Source organism: Lytechinus pictus, chromosome 10 (assembly GCF_037042905.1).
Source record: "Lytechinus pictus isolate F3 Inbred chromosome 10, Lp3.0, whole genome shotgun sequence".
Taxonomy (NCBI): domain Eukaryota; kingdom Metazoa; phylum Echinodermata; class Echinoidea; order Temnopleuroida; family Toxopneustidae; genus Lytechinus; species Lytechinus pictus.
The window spans coordinates 28402930-28425579 of NC_087254.1; the positions used below are offsets into that span (position 1 = coordinate 28402930).

Genomic DNA, 22650 nt, shown 5'->3' on the forward strand with positions numbered 1-22650 from the left:
CCCCATCCATGCAGGGCTCCAAAAATTTGAAGAACAATTTTATGCTGTAAATTGTTAAACAATATGGGTAAATATTTCAAGAGTGAGCTTACATTGCTTTCCAATAGCAAGGTTCACACAAGCAGCCAGGGGGAATGCTAGACTCTACTGCTGTACACAAATGTGACCTTATGTTTTTTTAAATACCCCTAAAGCATAAGGTAATCGTAAACCCTATTAACTATCTTGCATATTATCAGGGAATTACACATTACTACAAAAAGACAGAGCAATAAATATGGAGAAAAGACATCCAAATATTCCTTTTTCCCTGTTTGTGGTGTTTTTGACAACCCAAACACATCAAGTGTATCACCAGGAATAGCTACCCTTTGTATGTATTTTATGGTCATGAAGGTGTAAGGCAACACTGATACTGTTCAGTCACCCCAGCATAATAAATAAAGAAAGAAAGGCATTTGTTTTTTGGGAAGGTAATAGTTCTAAATAACATTTAAAGTTGATGCATGTGCACACAATTTCATTCCACTGTGTCATGTGATGTCAGGTTCAGGTCAATTATAAAACTATAACCTGATATATTTGAAACTCTTCTAGATGTTTGACTTTGAGATCTTGTGAATTAAATACTAAACTGTTCTGTGTGAACATGTCTAGAAACGTGTTTTCCTTGAGAGTAATGCCCAACCAAGACCTTGACCTCACAATTCATCAAGAATTATGCTGTGTTCACATGCTGTCTATCTAAGCAATGAAATAAGTCGTTTAGATGATAAATACAGTAGGCCTATATCACATGATAAGAAATAACACCTATTCTACAACTTTACAACTCTCTTATCATAACTATATTTTATGCAATTCATTCAACTTGTGAATTAGCTTTCAAGATGTATAAGTTTTGCAATGTTAGTTATTATGTCATTTACTTGAAAGCTGGAAAGTTCCAGCTGCGGCTATTTTTTTTTTCATGTGCGGCAGTTATGAAAGATGTTTGATCATCAATAAATAAAATTATTTTCATTGAACTGAATAGAAACTATTCATTTGAAATCAAGAAGGCGTTCTTACCATGACCTTCATGAAATTCAAAGAGCTTTAATAGCCATTCTTTATTCTCAATCTTACCAGTATGAATCCAGCCTAAAACCCGACATTCCAACTCTGATTTTTTTAATGGGAGAAGGGGGCTTACACGTGGCCCTTTGACTTTTAAAACCAGGATGTATATCTGTACACATACTCCTTGCATCATTAAAGAAAAACAATCTAACTTCCAAATGCTGAGCTGGTGAACTTGGATAGGCCTACTACGTGTATGTCAATATGAACAAACCCTAAGCTCCCAGATTCTAGGGATGAATACTGGGGATGACTGGTCTACACGCTGCCTGCACATTTCTCATTTTCCAGCACGCTTCCTCCTAGGTGCTAAGTTTGTAATATATCACACCTCTACCTCCTTGAATCACCAAGGCCCCTGCAACATTAAGCTTAGCAATTGATCGTGGGGATGATTTTTAGGAAGGATCATACACAGTAACCAATGCAATCAGTTGTAGAAATCAGCCCTACAATCGATCACTAACATTTATGCTACCAGGCCCAGATGTTGAATCTTACAGACAGATCCTGGCTTACTGATTTGTTTAGAATTCAATATCTCCTTAGCTGAGAAGCAGAAGGGGTTATGTCTGTGGTAATGAATAAAAACTTATGTCTTTCTAGTTCTGAACTGATGATACGACTTCTCACATTGCATAGGAGTATTCTGTTCAAGGAAATTGAATTTCATTCATGAACCATCCTCTTCACCTTCCTTGCATTCTCTCTCCTTCTTTCTAATTTTCTTGATTTTGTTTTTCTTTTGCTGTCGCAAGGTATGACTTGGCTTCCAAGAAGCAGAGTTATAATTGATTTATTATTAAGGGTTTATTTGATGACTAACACCGGAAGATGAGACCACGGGTCACGGGAATCATTTCAGACACCACTATTCTTCAATTCCAATTCTGAATCATCAATAATGAGTGCAATATTAGTACACATTAATGGGTCAAACAATTACAAGGTGAAAAATAATATCACGGAAATGGGCAGTGGACGTATAAACAAAAAGAAAATCGTGGTCTTATTCATACACATAATGCATTAAGAATTGTAAATAAATTATTTCATGTGTGCAATTCAATTCAAAATAGTTTGTTCAGGTAAAAAAATAATTAAATTGCACAAAAAAAATAATTAGCAGTATTTTTCAACTATGTAACAGCATTAAGCATAAGTATGGTTAGTTTTCCTTTTTATTGACTTGTTTTCTCCTCTTTTTTATTATCTTTTGCCAGCTCAAGCAACTGCAGTACCAATGAGAAATAAGGATATTTTACTCCATGATAAAAATGGGGCCTTTGGAAGCTAGTGATAGGTAATCTTGATTTTTAAAACAGATTAATTTAAGGATTTTATTTATTATTACTTTCATTTTAATTTTATGTAGAAATAGCATACTAGTATATCTCTGTATGGAAATATTGGGAATGAAAAATATCATTTATCATTATTTTTATTATTATCATTTTGTTTGGCATCACCTGTGTCTGGGAGGTGAAAGCGAACTGAATCGCTATGACCCATAGGTCTCTCCTCAAGAGCACTACTACACCGGGGTTTCCCCCTACTCTATTACGAATAGTGCAGTGGGTTCTAAACATGCAAAGGTGGTGAGTGTGCTAAATATTATAGAAGACTAGTTAACTTACATCTGCAATGCCTTCTGGGAGTGGTTCAAGAAGGTGATCTGATTCTGTTTTGGTACAAATAACAGCATCGGAGACCACAAGGCTCTGATTATCATTGCCTTCTTTTGCTGCAGATGACTGGAATTTTAAAAAAAATTATGAAACAAATATTGAAAACAATGCTGCAACACTGTAAAAGAAGCTCAAATGTAGTCAATCTCAACTCATACTACTGAAAGCTAAGGGCTACAAAGTATATTAAAATAATCAGTGGTGAAAACACTTATTTTTTATGCTGAAACATCACAAGTTTTCGCAATCAAAATTTACGAGATATTAGAAAATTTCAACGAAATAGTTCTGACAATATGCGGCAATAAAGAACTCTAACAGGCCCATAAATTCTATATCCAGGCATCTTTTACTCTTCGAATACAGCAAAAGATCCAATACTGTTTAAAATCCCATCAAACTGACTTTTTCAGATTCTCTTCTACTTGAGCTCTCGGAAAATTTTCACAAATCACAATTGAAATGATAATTAGATCAAATTGTCTTTGATTTCATTTCACAAGTAAATGACTGATATCGTATGGGCAGAAGAACTGAAGCAGTAATTATTGGCCACATATTTGTTTTAATCTGTTGCAGTTTATAATAATAATAATAATAATATATTTAAAAAGTAAACTGGTAAAGAGTTAAAATTTTACACTTACATATTGATATCATGGGATAATTCAGATAATATGTGTCAATTGGAACAAGGAAAGAAAAGCCTGAAAATTATTATCATATCACAATTCACATGGCTACTATTGAAAGCACCAAATTAATGTTATTCAGTCATAATGCCAATCGTATTGATATTCGTGATATCCTAAAATGGATCGGAGCCACAAATTGTTTGGTCATGCACCTCAGGAGCCATGTATTACTCATCAATTGGTGATTGCACATCAGCTCATTAACAAAAAATTATGAATTAAACGGACTTATTCAGGCCCTAAATACCCTATTACTTAAATATTCACACCACCCTGAACCAAATAAATTTCCTGTTGTTTCAAGCTACCGAGACTCTTCCATTCCTTGAAGCAGGATTAATATTCTGCTTGCATCACAAAAAAAATCAAATGTTCTTGGAATTTGCTCTCACACTATAAAAATCCCTGCAACTTTGGAGTAACATCTGCAATGTGAAAATACTTTTGAAAATTTGTGCACTTACTTAATCGCTGATATTTGTTTTTAGATGCTATGAGAATTATTATTGGAACAACACTAGCAAAATACAAGGTAATGATGTTAGCTCCCCTTCAGAAAATACCAGGTTATAAATTTTATGATTGGATACATGTAGGTGTGAAAGCATCTTGGTACTAATTTCAGTTTTGGTACACCCCCCCCCCCCTAGCAAAAAAGTGAATGTTGCAATTCAAATTCTATCATTATAGATTTTATTAATGTGATGTCCTAAACAGTTGTGAAGTGAAGTATATGAAATATTTTCTATATATATATTTATATTGCAATTTTAATTTTCAGAGTTCAAGAAATATTCAACACTACTATGCTTCTGTAGGATTGGCATGTTGAGTATTTGAGTATTTGCCATTTGAGTATTTAATTCACATCACTGTCCCTTTTCCAAAGCTTTGTCAAGGCTTAGTTTCAAGTGCTTTCAAACCGATCTGATCATAAAAATATGGCATAATTTCCTTCAGCAAGAAATTTATCCACATTGCGCTGCACTCAACCCAGGTGAGGTGAATGGATACCCGGCAGGATTAATTCCTTGAATGCATGGAGCGCTGAAAGGCAGCTCAAGCTAAAGCCGGGGTAATACTAATAATAACATCGCGCCTTGGAATAGAATATTTCTAGATAGATGGCGCCATATAAATGACTATCATTAAGACTTACCTCTGTAGTTTCTTCTGGGATGGTATCAAGGAGCTGATCAGATTCTGTTTTCTGACAAACCATGGTTTCTATCGTCTCTTTTCTTATCGCATCAGGGGGAGTACAATGAGACTGCTCACAGATATGGCGCATAGGTGAGGATGGCTTGTTTGGTGCTAGAATGATTAAACGATAAAAGGCCATTATGTGACAGCTACATGGAACAACATATCAGCTAGCATCTTGGCAGTTCATAGTTCTTTTCCCAGAATGCAATATGCTTATTTTGTATTCTCTTTCACTCCCAACCTACATCTATTTCCCAATAATATTTATTCTCTATTCATAACATATCGTCTGAAAACCAGCATATATTTTCCAAACATGCTGCCCCTTAATCATCCTCAGGAAAATGTGTAGCATATAACCAAAAAATTTAGAATATAATTTACATCCTACCAGTCTCAAGGTATTCATACCAAGGTATGAATTGGTACCAGCAGAAAGGAATCTCTTGATTACTCGGTACTATAATAGGTAGCCTTGTCAATGTTAGTGTTGTAAGTAAACTAAATGAAATTGATTATGATGCATTACATTGTGATGTTACATCTCTATAAGCATCATATTCAGAATCAGAAGTACTAAAATCAAATGTTGCTCCAACTGCCTTTATGCAGTTATTTGATCTTTATTAGTATCTATTTATTTCATATGGGCCAAGGGCAACAAAACTGTTCCCTGACCTTGTAACTCATGGGCAAGTCAGTATCACAAACCAAGTTCTTCATTTGTGAAATTTAAAAAATGATGCACGTTTTGATTCATCAAGGAAAATATAAAGAGATCTAATTCATTAATTGAATCTAGTCGACAGGGTTTACTCTCCAAGCCAAAAAAGTAAAAAGTAATCATATAACCATCAGAAAATAAGAATAAAGAAACACATCATTCATAGACTGGGGTACCTTTTGTTATTTTAATGCAAGGGCTTCTTGGATGGTTTTGTTCCAGAGTGACACTGCAGCTGGCCATCTTATCAATTAACTTCATACCAACTTGCAGCCAGATGCTGACATTGTCATGGATGAGGTAAGTCTCTGCTCAAAATGTGATCTGAAAAAAAAAATGAAATTCATGAAACCTTACCCCCAACAATTAAAGGTACCGTAAAAGAAAGTAGTTGCAGCAAACAATTATTTCATGAGAAAGTCATTTAAATAATGGTTAATTGTCAAAATATTATCATACATCTAGATCTGGTACATTAAATTCATCTTTGTAAAATCATGAAAACTTCACTCAAAATTGATAATTCTGATGATCACTAACACAGAATAGCATATATGTGGGTCAGGATACTGTATTAATATTGCTTCGAAAAATACCCAACATTTGATGGAATTCTGTGCTTATTTTGTTCATTTCTCATCAAGTACACATTTTCTTCCAGAGCTATGTAGCACATATTTTTTATTTATACAAACACTTTGATGGTAATTTCATTGGATTCTGTTTGAACTCATTTTTAGATCATTGCCACAACTGGTATTTATCTTTAAACTGAATTTCATGTCTTCATCTTCTGAATGCTCTTCAAGATCTTGTTTAATATGTATTTCTCTTTCAGTCGCCTCTCTTCTTCTCAGTATTTGTACTTCTTTGACATTCCCCCCCCCCCCCCCCCCCGCCTTCCCCTCTCCTTAATTCATATTCCACATCTTTCATTCCCTAGTTTTATGCTTGTTTTGTTTTAAAACATGTTTTCAAAAAAATAAAAGCAATTTATCATAACCATACCCCAATCATCTCTTCCTCATACATTTATCTCTACAACTATATACTCTGTCTATATCGATCTCCCTCACTATCTAACCATCTTTTTGTCTTCTCCAGTGCCATGAAACAATAATCAGACTCCACATGCATTTTTTTTTTCAAGGATCAAGCTCAGGCATTCAAAATGTGCACAATGCATGAATACAAATTCAGAGTTCTCTCTTTAAAGTTTAAAGAGATGTATTTAATGAAATATAAGGCTTGTGTGAGCTGTATCCACAAGCAGTATTCCATCCATATTTGGGTTCACCCTGCTGTGCCACTTGCAATCATTGACTCATTGGCATTTCTTGGAAGATAGTTTCTCAATCTAAACATTTTAATGTTGATCTTTTATTTTTTTTAATCATGAAAGTTTTTTTAATGTTTTTTTAAAGAAAGGGTCTAGCCCCCTTTGCAGAAAGAGGTTTGAATGAAATTGCATTGAATTGAATAAAAATACCCTCAACATGCAGTCAAGGCTCTCTCTCTCTCTCTCTTCTCTTTTCCTCTTGTCCTCTCTTCCCTTCTCTTCTCTCTTTTTTTTAAGTGAACATGTTAAATACAATGATTCATTTGCCCTTCATTTCTTACTGACATACAAAGAAAACAATCAACATCAACTGTATATATTCCCTGCAATGTGTATATATATATATTCTGTTTCTCTCTCTTTCCCTCAAATCTTCTGAAATATGACTCCCAGTCAACCCTGGCATCATGAACCAGTGAAGAAGCTGATGATGGATCTGTTTATCCACTGTTTGCATAATATAATTGCCAATAAATCACTTTCCATTGCAAGGCATACATCACAGGAGAGCAGTTCATGAAACAGAAAAGTCAGTCATCTGTTATAGGCTACTGAAATATCTGCATCTGACTGGTGCAGAACAAATTAGTCTGTGAAACATTTTGGATGAGATGCTTCGTGAAACACTCCCATGTTCTCTCCAAGCAGTAAAATGCCAATTCGTCCACTCACCACATGGTCCACCATCATTTAGTCTAATGCCAGTCCATCCATAAACATTTCGTCTGACAATCATTTGGTCCAATAACCATTTGGTCCAATCATCACTTCGTCTAAATAATCACAATTTCGTCTATTACCATTTCGTGTAATAACCAGTTGGTCTAATACCCCTTTTCTTCTCATTCATTTCGCACAATTAACACTTTAGTATAATTAGACCAAAAGGTTTAGAGACTAAATGGCTATTAGGCCAACTGATTATTAGACGGAATGGCATTAGACTAAATGAAAGTAGACCATGTGGTGAGAAGACAAACTGATGATAGACCAAATGATGGTAGACGAGTTGGCAATTGGAAGAATTGGCATTAGACGAATTGTAAATAAACCCTCCAAGCTTCTCTAGACCATGAGCAACATGTGAAGTTGGTTTTAAAGTATTCTGACTAATTAGCATTCTTTCAGCATTTATGAACAGATCAGATAATCTTCAATTCTAAACTTCATTATACAGACATTCATGAGGGTAACATTGGTTCAGAAATGTATAAAATATTAGAATTTATTCCAAAAAGCAAAAAATCAGGAATAAATGGAAATGAGAGTGTGACAATATTTTTTTCACTTTTGTTACTGAATCTTAGACCTTAGCCTACTGGAACCTGGTGATCCCTGTAAAAAAAGTTTATGGGAAATAGAGAATTCAGCAATCACTACTGTGAACAGGTTAAAGATCTTGATTTTTAATGGAAATTACGTACAAATATGCCCAAAAATAGACTGTACAATGTCATAAATTCCGCCCATGTCTATTGAGGTACTAAGTCAAGTAGATCATTATAATATAAGCAAAATTTCACACATGTTAATTCAAGCTGTGATTCACATAAATTATGTTATATTTTTTGCTACCTCAACGAGTTATTCAACCATTAATATATCAAATCTGTTCCCACATAGGAAGGTGCAATCAAAATAACATTAGAATCAAGACACACACCATCTACTACCAAATTCTTTTAGTCTTCTGATATCTAGTTCAATAACATATTAAACAATATTATCTGAACATCATCAAATCTGTGAATTATTGATTTGACAATTTATCTGCAGGTCTCTGTCTCAGCTCTGAACTTCCTTAGCCATCTGAAATTTCAAAAACATTATTGAGAAAGCTAATAGGCCTATAGGCTGTAGACAGTGTTATCTATGTTTTAAAATTAAAGGAGAATGAAACCCTTGAAACCAGCTGAATCCATATCAAAGAGAAAAATCAAAGAAACATATTGTTGAAAGTTTGAGGAAGATTGAATGAATAATAAGAAAGTTATGAGCATTTGAATATTGAGATCACTAATACCATGTAGATCCTCCTGTTGGCAATGCGACCAAGATCTGTGATGTCACACACGTACAACTCCGTCATTACTTTAGTACTTATTTCACTTATATTCTCACTTTTATAGAGTCTATCACAAGGTGAGGTGTTCGCTTTATGAGAGGACAAGTACAGAGGTTTCACAACAACATTATATCATTGATGAATCGTTTGTCTTAGAATGAGCAAAAAGAGATGTTTTGGTGTATATTTTCAGTGTCCAAAAGGGGAGAGTTGTTCATCTGTGACATCATAGATCTTGGTCGCATTGCCAAAGGGAGGATCTCCATAGCATTAGTGATCTCGACATTCAAATGCTCATAACTCTTCTATTTCTAGTCCTATTTTACTCAAACTTCTGTTGATCTTATTCTTTGATTTTTCTGCTTTCACAAAAGCTAACTTGCTCCAAGAGTTTCATTCTCCTTTAAAGATAAAGAATCATCATAAGAATATAATGCAATAAGTAGCATATAGGCCTATAGTCTGTTGATTTACTTATTTCAAGAACAATCAAATTTTACAATCAATTATATCTTCTTATTTTGCAGACCAAGAACAGATAATATGAAACCCAAACTGAACTAAATCTTCTCAAATCATTTTGGTATCAAGTCATGAGAAAGAAACAGTAGGTCAATTTATGCAGACTGCACTGATCACACAATGAGATTTGAAATCAATAATTATTTTGGGTATATGTGCATGCACACCCTCAATGTGTTTCTTACTTTCTTTCTTTAGGACCCACATAATAATACATCAAGCCAGCAAAACAAAACAAACAGCTTTCATCTAACAGAATATGAGGAAATGAAGCATGAAATGAAAATAAAATTGATAACTCCTGAAGTTAATCTATGACTTGTTCGTAAACTTTCTCAGTAATTTCTGCACTACAGCGCTATTTAGGCCTATATATTCCCACATCAGCAGATGGTTCAAGTACAGACACACATGGAAACAACAGCAGCATCACAGTAGCTAAAAAGGGAGAATGGGTAAAGAGAAATCATGCATATTGCATAAATCCATCAAAGAGCAATCGAGAATCCCTCACCCCAAGTGGCCCGAGCTCCTGCCAGCCAAATCGATCCATGCACCGCGATGGTCCCCACGGGGGACTTTCCCGGGCGTAAAGTCTACCAAGCCAGGTACGTGCTCACCTGATTCTCCTCCTACCTCCAGGTTTATTCCACTGGATACCCGATCTCGTACAAAATACACGGATGCAGACGACACATGCTCAAATATTGGTCCACGCAGATGTTTTATCGATTAGTAACATATAAAAAGACTACCATGTAATATCAAAACCATCTGCAGATGAAAAAGTACAAGTCCAAACTGAGAAACACGAAATCACATGTTAATGATTATGCAGGCGCGGCGTAGAGCGTTACGATGGTATAATTTGGCAACTTGCGGGTCAACTTGAACCGAAAATAAGCACCTGATCAGCAGTCCTCCCAGCGAACACTGCTATTCTGCCACTCGCATCATCACCGTTAGTTACCTACTAGCAATGAAATGTACTGGCTTGTTTCGAAGTGTTTTGAATGCGACACTTGGATTCTTGGAATATGTTTCATATTTATTTCGTTTTGCGTATTCGGGGGTAAAATATGACTTTCGTTATGATAAATATACAGGGGCCGCGGAAGCGGGGGGGGGGGGGCTTCAGCCACCCCCCCACACTTTTTTCCAAACAAAAAAACAAAAACGTAAAAATGACCATATGGTTGTGATTTTTTGCATGGTCAGCCCCCCCCCCCTTTAAAACCGTTCCGCGGCCCCTGATATATGAACACTGTCCCTTATTCATTTTATGCCTATTTTTAGTTTTTATCATGCATGGAGCTATTAAACATGGTTTTATGAATACAGTTTTCAAGATTTCTCTTGCCCCTTACATAAAACAAATTTCAAATACTTAAGGCAGAATAGGCGCTCTAATTAATACTTGATACTAACATGCATACTAATAACCATTCGAGGTAATTAAAGGTCAAGTCCACCCCAGAAAAATGTTGATTTGAATAAACAGAGAAAAATCATACTAGCAGTTTCGCTTATTTTTTCACAAATCAGTGATATGCACAACTCAGTGGCATGCAAATGAATCAGTCTATGATGTCCCTCACTCACTATTTCTTTTGTTTTTATTGTTTGAATTATACAATATTTAATTTTTTACAAATTTTACAATAAGGACCAACTTCCAAATGTTCAGGGAGGAATTTGTTTCACTTGACAATGGAAACAAAATTATAATATTTCATATAATAAAATACAAAAGAAATAGTGAGTGGGTGACGTCATCAGTCTCCTCATTTGCACACCAACCAGGATGTGCATCTAACTGTTTTGTGAAAGTAAGCGATACTTAAAATGTCATAACTTTCATATTTTACATCCGATTTTGATGAAATTTTCAGTGTTATGCTTGTTGGATTTATCTCTTTTATTCAAATCAACTTTTTGTTGGGATGGCTTGTCGTTTAATGGAAATCAGCTAGCCCATAAAAAATTGGAATCATCAAGCAGCAAACAAAACAGAAAAATTACGGCCCAGAGCTTTAGTGTGACTTTGAAATATCAAATCCTCCCAAACAGGAAGTTTATTATGACATATGCATAACGCTGAAAGGATCATCAAAATTATGTAAAATATGAAAGCTAGGATGACAATTTAAAGTTAGGCTTATTCTCATATAAGCCCATAAATGACGTGGTACTTTGCAAATGGGATAGTTGCTGGTGTCACAACTCTAAATTACAGGGATTTAAAATAAGTCCAGATGGACTGTAGCTAGGGACCAATCGATTTCTGAATTTAGTTTTAATCCTAACGACTTAAATTTAAATCTCAAATGATTTAAATTTAAATCTTTCGAGATTTAAAAATGAATCTTAAGGATTCAAACTAAATCCGGAATTCGATTGGTCCCTAACTACAGTCCATGTGGACTTGTTTTAAATCCCTGTAATTTAGAGTACATTAGGCATATTTTGTATGTATTTCAATTTCAGCAGATCTGACTAAAAATTATATTCATCAAATCACAATAACTACCACAATGGCAATTACATATTTTCAGAGAGGGATCACATATTGTGCAACCTTGACATTGAAAGGTGCAACTCTGATCCCACTATGGGGTGTTATTGTAAGATGTCAAGAAATAAGCAATATCTACGACCAAAATGACAATTTTGTTTCCATGCATGGTTTGGTTTGAGCGCGGAACAGGAGACAATAGAGACGGAGAGATGTAGATACTGTAGATAGATAGATAGATAGATAGATAGATAGATAGATAGATAGATAGATAGATAGATAGATAGATAGATAGATAGATAGATAGATAGATAGATAGATAGATAGATAGATAGATAGATAGATAGATAGATAGATAGATAGATAGATAGATAGATAGATAGATAGATATAGATAGATAGATAGATAGATAGATAGATAGATAGATAGATAGATAGATAGATAGATAGATAGATAGATAGATAGATAGATAGATAGATAGATAGATAGATAGATAGATAGATAGATAGATAGATAGATAGATAGATAGATAGATAGATAGATAAATAATTTTCGTTTCACATGAAAATGAGATAAACTATTTCATAAAATTCATAATAATGAAATGAAAAAGAAATAGTGATTGGGTAACGTCATCACTCCCTCATTTGCATACCGACCAGGATGTGTTTTCTGAAACTAAGTGTAACTTGAAAAATGTCATAGGCCTATTTTCTTATTCTATATCCGATTTTGATCACATTTTCAGCGTTATGCTTGTTGGATTTTTTCCCCTTGTTTGGGTGGACTTGTCTGATTTCACATTTTTCGCGTATTGATGATGGCGCTGTTTTATTCGTTGTTCAAAACAAAAATGAACCAATCCATTTTACACCCTGGTTTTGATTGGGGTCATTCCTATGGCTGTTTGTTGGGCCATCATGATCCGATTCGTGTCAAATATAGCTTTGGGAGGTTTGCCAGAGCGCTTTAGATATGTGGCCATGAAAATGCTGGAATGCATTAAAACTATGTCACCCCCTTGACCTATTTTTTATTCAATTCAACTCGTTTGTTCTTTTCCATGAAAAAAAATCAAAATATGTACATTCGTGATATAAACAGCTGAAATACACATGTATATACAATAAATATAAAAAAAATGCATGAATATAGCAAATTAAAAAGTAAATAAATGGAAAAAGAAACGCCTGTAGGAAGCTTTTTTTTTTAAAGCATGTAAATGACAGTTGACGCGTGATCTGAAACCAATCCATATTTTTATCCTAGGACGATTAGGCTTAATCCCCGGGCAATCTTTTTGGTTGTGAAGATCAGTAATTTTGTGTTAAATGAATAATGGCAACCTGAACCAAAGATAATAAATTGCGCACACCACATGCATGCAGGTTATTGAATTTCTAAAGGTAAAAGGTAAATCACTTTTTCCAGCTAATCATTGATAGAAAAAAAATTGCCTATCATTATAGTATATAGGCGTATAGCGCTTAATACAATGTTTCTAAGCGCTGCACACCCCAGCTTTAGCATGGCTACCCTGATCGGACACTCGAGCATTTTAGGAATTTCTTCCTACAGGGTATCCATTTACTACACCTACCTGGGTGGAGAGCAGCAAATGTAGATAAACGCCTTACCAAAGGACGCGAGTGCTGTGGTGGAATTCGAACCTCAGACGTTGTGGTGAAAGTCAGGACACACAAGACTTAACCACTGAGCCGCAACACCTCTATACATTTAGATTAGATTTATTTATTTCCGTTCAACAACTTAATATAATCGAAGTAACAGTACATGTTCGATATAATTTGATTTGATTTATTCATTTCCACATTCCAATAACAAAAGTATATACAAGTGTAATAATTTAACATAAGCAAATGACATAAAGAGTGACATATGCATACATACATTCTAACAATCTACTTGAAATATATCTATACCTGATAAATTTCTTTTCTTCTAAATTATTAAAACAAGAAGCAGGAAACAAAATATATACATATATATATATATATACATATATCGACATAATACATTTTGGAATGTGGGAGACCTCCATCTTCAGCTTAGAGCTTGAAATTGATAAAGGCCTCGAAAGGAAAGGGGAAGGAAAACCAGACACACAGTGCAATAATGCAAACATTTCAAAGACATTTCATGACAGATATTGAAGATGAATTAACTGAACTTACCAAGGAAAGCATCATAATATTCCAAGGCATATTAGGAGTGTGTTTTGAGGCTCTATGGTCCCATGTCTCCTTATTGTTTCACTGGCAATCAATGCCGAACGCATTGTGGTTTGTACCTTTTGTTTGTATACCTTTGTTATTCTTTTTCAACATAAACAATTGCTATATATGAAAAACAAACCTGGACCTTGTCAAGGACAATATCGATCGTTATGATGGATACATGCTGCCAAAACGCGCTCCCTATATCTACTGAAGTTGTAGGGATGCGGTCAATCTTAAATGAAATCACATGATTCACATCGAAACCTCACCGTAAAATTTAGGGCTAAATCAAGGTTTATTGATAATGGGTGACCACACTGAGTATAAATACGAAATTACATTTTTGGCTGGTGTACATAATTCGAAATTCGAGGGGAACGCATAACTGTATAACCATACAGGTAGACCTAGAGAGTTTTACTACAAGATGTGGAGAGAGGAATCGGGATAAGATGGCGCTGTTCTTAAAATGCAACTAACAGTATTCATCTAGTCGCCGTTCGCGCATGCAACGTAGCTCCTCGACATGGAATACTGGAGGTACTCCAGACAGAAAATAATATGATTTGAACGGATAATGAAAAATCAGACAAATAAAACACGGGAAAAAAGATATTTTATAGTTTTGCAATATTTCGGTGAAACAGTTCTATGCATGTCATCATTAATAAGTTTTGAGCAAACTGAAGATGTCATGTATTTTTCTTATATATGAAATTATATTTATTCATATTCTTTTCTCCAAAAATGAAAAACATCGATTGACTCATGATTTAATGAGTAAGATGACCAAGGCTGAAATAGTTACAAAGGAGACATATCACACACACACATGTATGTAAATATGAAATAATAATGATGTCATAACATAAGAAATGGTAAAGTGTGATATGACATCATCAGCCCACCTGTAGCATATTTATGACGGCGTTCATATAACATTAAAAATACATATATTGCTAACATTAAAATTCCAATAACTTCGTTATGTAATCAGATGTTGATGAAATCTTTAGAGTTTTGCTTTGTGAATTTTTACTCTTTTCATTTAGATATATTTTCAACCATAGTAACCCCTTTGACTAGATAAATATAAGTGACCGCAGTGTGAATACAATGTGGATTTGGTGTGATGCGTGTATCACATATAGTAATGACACATAATTGTAATACATACAATGAAACGGTACGCACTATATGCGATCTAACTTTTCAATTGTTTGATAAGGACTGTTTGATAAAGTGAGTATAATGTCAGTGTGATCACGGTGTGTTAACGACAAACACAATGAATCTGTTCACATAGTAAGAAACTTTCAACTCTATGATATCCATTTTGTCCCACTGTGTTCTCACACAGTGTCCACACTGAGATAAAAATAGCCACAGTTTGACATTCATTCAGCACAGTGTGTTCGTATAATTCCACACAGGGACCACATCGTGAAGAATTAAGATAGCCACAGTGTGCCATTCGTTCAGCACATGTGTATAGTTACACACAGTGACCACACCGTGAAGATAATAGCCACAGTGTTTCATTCATCCAGCACAGTGTGTTTATGAAGTTCCACACAGTGATCACACCGTGAAGAAGACAGCCACAGTGGGTCATTCGTTCAGCACAGTGTGTTCATATAGTTACACACAGGGATCGACCACACCATGAAGAAGATAGCCACACTGTGTAATTCGTTCAGCATATAGTGTTTATGTAGTTCCACACAGTGACCACACCGTGAAGAAGATAGCCACAGTGGATCATTCGTTCAGCACAGTGTGTTTATACACAGTGACCACACTGATATGAATATACCCACAGTGTGATATTTGTTCAGCACAGTGTGTTCATATAGTTCCACACAGTGACCACACCATGATGAAAATTGGCACTACGTGGCAATTCTTAAAGGTCCACCCCAGGAAAATGCTGACTTGAATAAATAGAGAAAAATCAAACTAGCATAGTGCTGAAAATTTCATCAAAATCGGATGTAAAATAAGAAAGTTATGACATTTTAAAGTTTCGCTTATTTTTCACAAAACAGTGGTATGCACAACTAGGTGACTCAGTCGATGATGTCCATCACTCACTATTTCTTTTGTTTTTTATTGTTTGAATTATACAATATTTCATTTTTTTATAGATTTGACAATAAGGACCAACTTGACTGAACCATACAGCATTAAAAAATGCTAATTCCACATGTTCAGGGAGGAATTAATCATTGTTTAACTTGACAATGTGGAGAAAATCATATTATTTCGTATAATAATATACAAAAGAAATAGTGACTGGGTGACGTCATAGTCTCCTCATTTGCATACCAGCCAGGATGTGCATATAGCTGTTCTGTGAAATTAAGCGAAACTTTAAAATGTCATAACTTTCTTATTTTACATCCGATTTTGATGAAATTTTGCAGTGTTTTGCTTGTTGGATTTTTCTCTTATTATTCAAATCAACTTTTTGTTGAGGTGGACTTGTCCTTTAAACACAGTGTGATCAAAGTGTATTGACTTGTTTAGCATATTTTACTCAAATTTGCATTGAAGTCTATTCCATATTCTGAGGGAAAACGTACTATTAGACATTCTTGTTTTAATGGATAATTAATTGAAGGAATTAATCTTCCGACAAATAGTGTATTATCTTTTATCCCATCTTACATTTTATGGTAATAATAAGTGTGATACTTAAACAACTATTAAACAACAATCGATAAATTAAATATAGGCCTGTAAATCTGATTCGCACACACTTAAGTGTTAAGAAGCGGCCCACAATGTCAGAAAAAACACATAGAAACATAGTTTGGCAACACTGTGTTTCACACTGTGTGCACATTCCACTACAATAAATTGGAACACATTTTCACGATGTAGCACACACTTTGGTACACATTGGGTGAAGTTTATTAATACTAACACACAGTGACATTCACAGTGAATGAAGTATCATTTAAAGTGATAAAAAAACAATATCATTTTAACGGTGTGTTCACATTCCATACACCATGTGTTTTATTCATAGTGTTGACACACTCTATACCACAGTGTGAAACTGATTCAATTAATTCACAGTAAAAGGGATATGAACACGGTATTGTCATACTGTGCAAAAACCCTTACGTCCGTCGACCCATTCCAGGCACGGATAAAGCCTTTTAGCAAAGAGTAGTTTATTTAAATCACTCTCGTCTCAAAGTGTACATAAATCATAAATCAAAATGCTTATAAATCCTGAGGTTTCATTTATCTAGAAAAGAGTACCAGAAAAAAAGAGAATACTATCGCTCCCATATAACATTCCATTTTCGTTTGTGAAGATAAATGATCATAACTATGAGCTCAACCAAACTTTCCAATAAAAATTGCGAACGAATGTTGATACAATCACAATATGGTATTAAATCATGGAAAAAGTGGTCAACCAGAAATAGGCATCCAATATTGCCCCTCCCTCTAAATAATAATAAAAAAGTCTTATTTACCCCCCCCCCCTTCCCCCTCATGTAGTTTGCTGGAGTACAATACACAAATTTGGAACATTGATGAATTCTTGGCATGATAAATAGAAATCCTATCCGAACATTCCGCAATAGAATTCATACTACTGCACTCTCAAAACAAACAAAATAATGATTGATTAATTTTTTTTTACATTGACGTATTACTTTTTTTTACAGATTAAGAATTTCCTCTGTCTTTTTTGTTCAGCATTAATAATGAGTCGGCTTCCTTGTAATCCTATAATCAATAATTTATGCTTCTTTTTTTCACTCAGAAACAAAACAAAAAAGACGTCACTTTTGATATTTTCGAATTCTATTCAATTCAATTCTTTATTCCATTTTCATTCAAAACATAATACAAAGTAATATAAAGTAATACAAATCAAATACAATTTTACACGCGAGTATTCTTACTTCGTAAAACAACAAAACAGTAAAATATTGAGCATAAATGGAAATGAGGGGGGTCCACTAAAAAGCAAAGCTCAATATTAATTTTTTTTTTTTTACGAAGTAAGAATACTCGTCTGTAAAATTGTATTTGATTTGTATTACTTTATATTACTTTGTATTATGTTTTGAATGGAAATGGAATAAAGAATTGAATTGAATTGAATTCTATGTTTATACTTACACTTCCCATCCTCCGCCCCCCCCCCCCCCCCCCCCCTTCCTCCAAAAATTATCCACTATCAAGAGAAAAGGGAAAGAAAGGAAAATCATAATATAATACATAATACGTATATCACCAAGTTATATTAGAATTTGGGAATATCATGCAATGATACTGAAATGTCATTTGGGGGATCAATCGATCGATCGATCGATCGCGACTATTTAGAAAAATTTCCTGTATACCATTTTTGCCCCCCCCCCCTCAATTGTTCTCATTGTTCCATTGAATGCTAATAATTTGTTGGCCCTTACATAACATTTCATGAGAACTATATTTAATTTGCTAATTACACCTTCAAATAATATCCATATTTTCTGCATGGGTTGAACGTACTACGATTTAGACTACGTGTCATCATGATTTCGACTCTAAACTGAACCGGATATTATTTTCTTAGGCGCGTCGGATTGGATTAATCGACATTGCAAATGATATCCTGACTTAGATTAAAAGCTATGATGGTGTAGAAACATGACTCTTGTAAAATGACATGATTTGTAATCACTTCAAAATCAGTATTTCCACACCTCTATCCTGCATGTCTTTCATACAGGCCGCAGACGATATAGGCTAATTATCGCCTTCCATCAATTACTATTTTAACATGATTAAGAATAACATTATTTTTTCGCTCATTATGCAGCTTAGTTTTCGTTTCTCTGCACTCTTAAATCCGATTCAGCACTATTACGCTTCTTAAAATATTTTCATAATTGTACGAATTTGAAGAAGATAAAATATATCAATCATTTATCGATCATTATCTTTATAACCCGTTTTTATTTAGAGTATATTGACTCAAAGAAACTACAGGTAAAGAATATTTTTCAAGGGAAATTGTTTTTAGAATGCCTGTAAGTTATAAACGCATTGCATAGTATTATTGATATTTGGATACTCTTACTTTTAACTGATGTTTACGTTTTTAATGATATTTTTGTTCATTCCTCAACACAATCACATCCATACCACGCATGAATTCACATTCATGGTAAATTTCAGGGCTTGGGGCGGTAAACGGCACTAGCTGTAAAAAAAAATATTTGAAAAATTATGAAAATTCTTCTTCTTCTTCTTGTTTTTGTTGTTATCATCATCATCATCATTATTATCATTCTATGTCTTCTCCTTCTTCTTCTTCTCCTTCTACCCTTCCCTCGCCCTATCACATTCTTTCTTTTCTTTCCCACATCTTTTAAAAACCAACGTGGGGGCCTATTCCTCTTCTTTGTTCTTTCTGATAATCCTTTTCTATTTTTTTCTAATCATTTCTATACTTTGTCATATCTCCAGTATTGGTAACGCCGTTTACAATATAATTTTGAATTTTGTAGCATTCTTCTATTTGAAAGCGACGAATAGAATATGAGCCTATACGGGCCTATACGGTATAACTCATGGAGTGTAAAACATGTCACCCCGCAAATCTGGATCGTTTCCAAGAATAATATATCAATTTCTGTCGATATTTTGTTGGTCAACATCAATGTGAGTTGCACAGTTTATGTTAATCTACATTAGTTTTGGAGAGAGAAAATACTTCATAAAGGTAATAACAGGAAATGGATGCGAGAGGACTGAATTTATCGATATCAATGCAAATGCTGATATCATGGATATAGTATCATTCTTAAATAAAGTTGCATTTCTATATTATTATGCCTCTTGTCATGGCCGCCATTCATCTAAACCTTTATTGACAACAGCCAATAATTGTCGTTATCCATAATGTCATATAAAGGTCACTATTTACGATTCAAATTGAGTGCATGATTAAAGTTGTAATCACTATTGATGAAATGTCAAATGCATGTTATTCATAATTTATGGTAATACCCCAAATCATGGATCGCTATTCATAATCCTAGAATCATCGTAATAAAGTGCCATTGTTATCTCAATACGGACTATTCTTATTACACTAATGTATTGAGCTGAGGAAAAGTGACTCCACAGAGGGGATGGGGTGAGGAGCACTAATTACAAGTTTGCACCCCTCCCGGAAAGAAAGAAAAGTCATGAGGGGCAAAGAGGGAGAGAGATGAGGAGAAAGAAAGGAAGGAAGGAAGGAAGAAAGAAAAGTCATGAGGAGCAAAGAGAGAGAGATAAGAAAGAAAGAAAGAAAGAAAGAAAGAAAGAAAGAAAGAAAGAAAGAAAGAAAGAAAGAAAGAAAGAAAGAAAGAAAGAAAGAAAGAAAGAAAGAAAGAAAGAAAGAAAGAAAGAAAGAAAGAAAGAAAGGAAGGAAGGAAGGAAGGAAGGAAGGAAGGAAGGAAGGAAGGAAGGAAGGAAGGAAGGAAGGAAGGAAGGAAAGAAAGAAAGAAAGAAAGAAAGAAAGAAAGAAAGAAAGAAAGAAAGAAAGAAGGAAGGAAGGAAGGAAGGGAGGAAGGAAAGAAAGAAAGAAAGAAAGAAAGAAAGAAAGAAAGAAAGAAAGAAAGAAAGAAAGAAAGAAAGAAAGAAAGAAAGAAAGAAAGAAAGAAAGAAAGAAAGAAAGAAAGAAAGAAAGAAAGAAAGAAAGAAAGAAAGAAAGAAAGAAAGAAAGAAAGAAAGAAAGAAAGAAAGAAAGAAAGAAAGAAAGAAAGAAAGAAAGAAAGAAAGAAAGAAAGAAAGAAAGAAAGAAAGAAAGAAAGAGAGGGGGAGAGAGTGTGAAAGATGGGCTAGGGACTTGGTATGAGAAGAAAAAGCGAGGTATAACATACAGCTGAAAAGAAAGGGAGACAGAGAGGCCAAGAAAATGATACAAAAGATGGAAAACTATGAATATTGTGTCATTATCTACATCTCTGCAGTACGAAGAGATTAAAGCAAAATGGAATCATTTACCCTCTGAGGAATTAAAAGAAATGTTGAATTAAAATGGACATGATGGCAGCAGTAAAGTGGGATGATAGACTTCCTGTATGTTTATGAATCATTAATCTCAATTCAATAAAATCAGTTTGGTCAACATATTTGACAGTACATGGATGCTATATACGCACTGAAGCCAAAGACCGATCAATATCCTAAAATTGACATAAAGACACATATTTATTAATTTTCTTTTTATGACCTTATCTTTGAGCAGCTCCCCCATGTCATTCGTTAATGCTTCATGTATTTCCATATATTCCCTATTCCGCTGTTTAAAATGGTTCATGATAGTTGAAACAGAAATGTCTAAATGCTAAAAGCGTGGACGGAGTGACGTATCTGATCATCCATTGAATACACACCTAAATCATTTTCACTTTTATAGCATTCTATAGATTAGATGCCACGTGACATACGAGGTGTGCTCGTACGTGAGGTAAGAAAATCACATCAGGGGGGCAGTTTCACATAAAGACTCACCACTAGTGTAAATTTCCCATTATTTTAACTTGCATATTGAACCCTTGAATGTGATTAGCTGCTTGAGCCCTGTTACCACGGTAGTTGCCATATAATTGCAAAGTTTAAATGTAATAGACTGGGCTATTACGACGCCTGATTCAGCCCCCCCCCCCCCCTATATGATCTCGGTCGTCGATCGCGATTTGCTCTAATAACTAAATGACGACCCTAAATGCTATTTTGGGGCTCACAAACACTTTATAGGAATCTGATCGAATATATTTTTTTTTAAATCACCATCACATTTTACTTTCTTACGTATTTTTCTTGTTTTCTAAATTTCTTATGTAGTATTTCTCTATTTTTTTTCGACTCAATGGAAATTGTCAGGGACTCTGTTTTGACCATAATGCAAAATGAAATTAATTTAATCAGTAAACGGAAAAAATGATACAATTATGAATTTTGGCTAGAAGCACTATATTTGCATTGGATTTGCACACAGATTCACGTGTTTGTTTGCTTTGGGGTTGTTTTTTTTTTCAATTTTGGGTCTGCATGCACTAACGAAATATTGCGTAGTTTTGGAACTGCGTGCCTGGGGTCGCATTTTTGGTCTAAAATCTTGCGAGAGACTTAAAAGTAAAAAGTCAGAGAACGATGCGGTCATATACTAGGGGCTAAATCAGCCCCTCCCCCCGTCTTATTAGGGTTATACTGAGAATTCTGAAAGTCCCATTTTCTTGGATGGATTTTCACCAAATCCTCATTATATAGGCCTATGTTACTTCAATTCTCTAATTGATGGTCAGAATGAACTTCCCTCTTTAATTAATTTCAGACTTCCAGGTTCTATCTGTAAGAATAACTGAGGTGAAGTATACAGGCATAAAATACAAGGGGCATGCATACGGGGCACACAAGTCAAAGAAAATGCACTGGCTCATTCTAAACGAAGAATAAGCCATTATGGTGTTTACATAATTATATATATAGTTATAGTTTATAATTCGATCAATATTTCTAAATAC

The 22650-nt window shown here is 34.4% G+C and overlaps 1 protein-coding gene across 3 annotated transcripts; it reads right to left on the reverse strand.

Moving 5' to 3' along the window:
- Positions 1-467: 467 nt before the first annotated feature.
- On the reverse strand, positions 468-14164 carry LOC129270060 (uncharacterized). Of its 3 annotated transcripts, none has more exons than XM_064106159.1 (4): positions 14072-14164; positions 5612-5759; positions 4665-4819; positions 468-2876 (listed from the first exon to the last, which is right to left on the reverse strand). In XM_064106159.1, the coding sequence occupies exons 2-4, from the start codon at positions 5694-5696 to the stop codon at positions 2751-2753; spliced, it is 366 nt and encodes a 121-aa protein (XP_063962229.1). In that variant the 5' UTR covers positions 5697-5759; positions 14072-14164; the 3' UTR covers positions 468-2750. The 3 variants fall into 3 exon arrangements, with proteins under 3 accessions (XP_063962229.1, XP_063962228.1, XP_054763450.1); XM_064106158.1 differs by lacking the exon at positions 14072-14164 and adding an exon at positions 9982-10342 and having other exon boundaries at positions 1870-2876; XM_054907475.2 differs by lacking the exon at positions 14072-14164 and adding an exon at positions 9876-9959 and having other exon boundaries at positions 2736-2876.
- Positions 14165-22650: the final 8486 nt, after the last annotated feature.

Bases quoted from the DNA above. Each gene is read 5' to 3' on its own strand.
- LOC129270060 (XM_064106159.1), bottom strand. From the start codon at position 5,696: ATGAAGTTAATTGATAAGATGGCCAGCTGCAGTGTCACTCTGGAACAA. The intron at 4,820-5,611 runs GTACCCCAGTCT...TAATCATTCTAG, and splicing joins TTGCATTAAAATAACAAAAG to CACCAAACAAGCCATCCTCA. The intron at 2,877-4,664 runs GTAAGTCTTAAT...TTAAAATTCCAG, and splicing joins TCCCAGAAGAAACTACAGAG to TCATCTGCAGCAAAAGAAGG.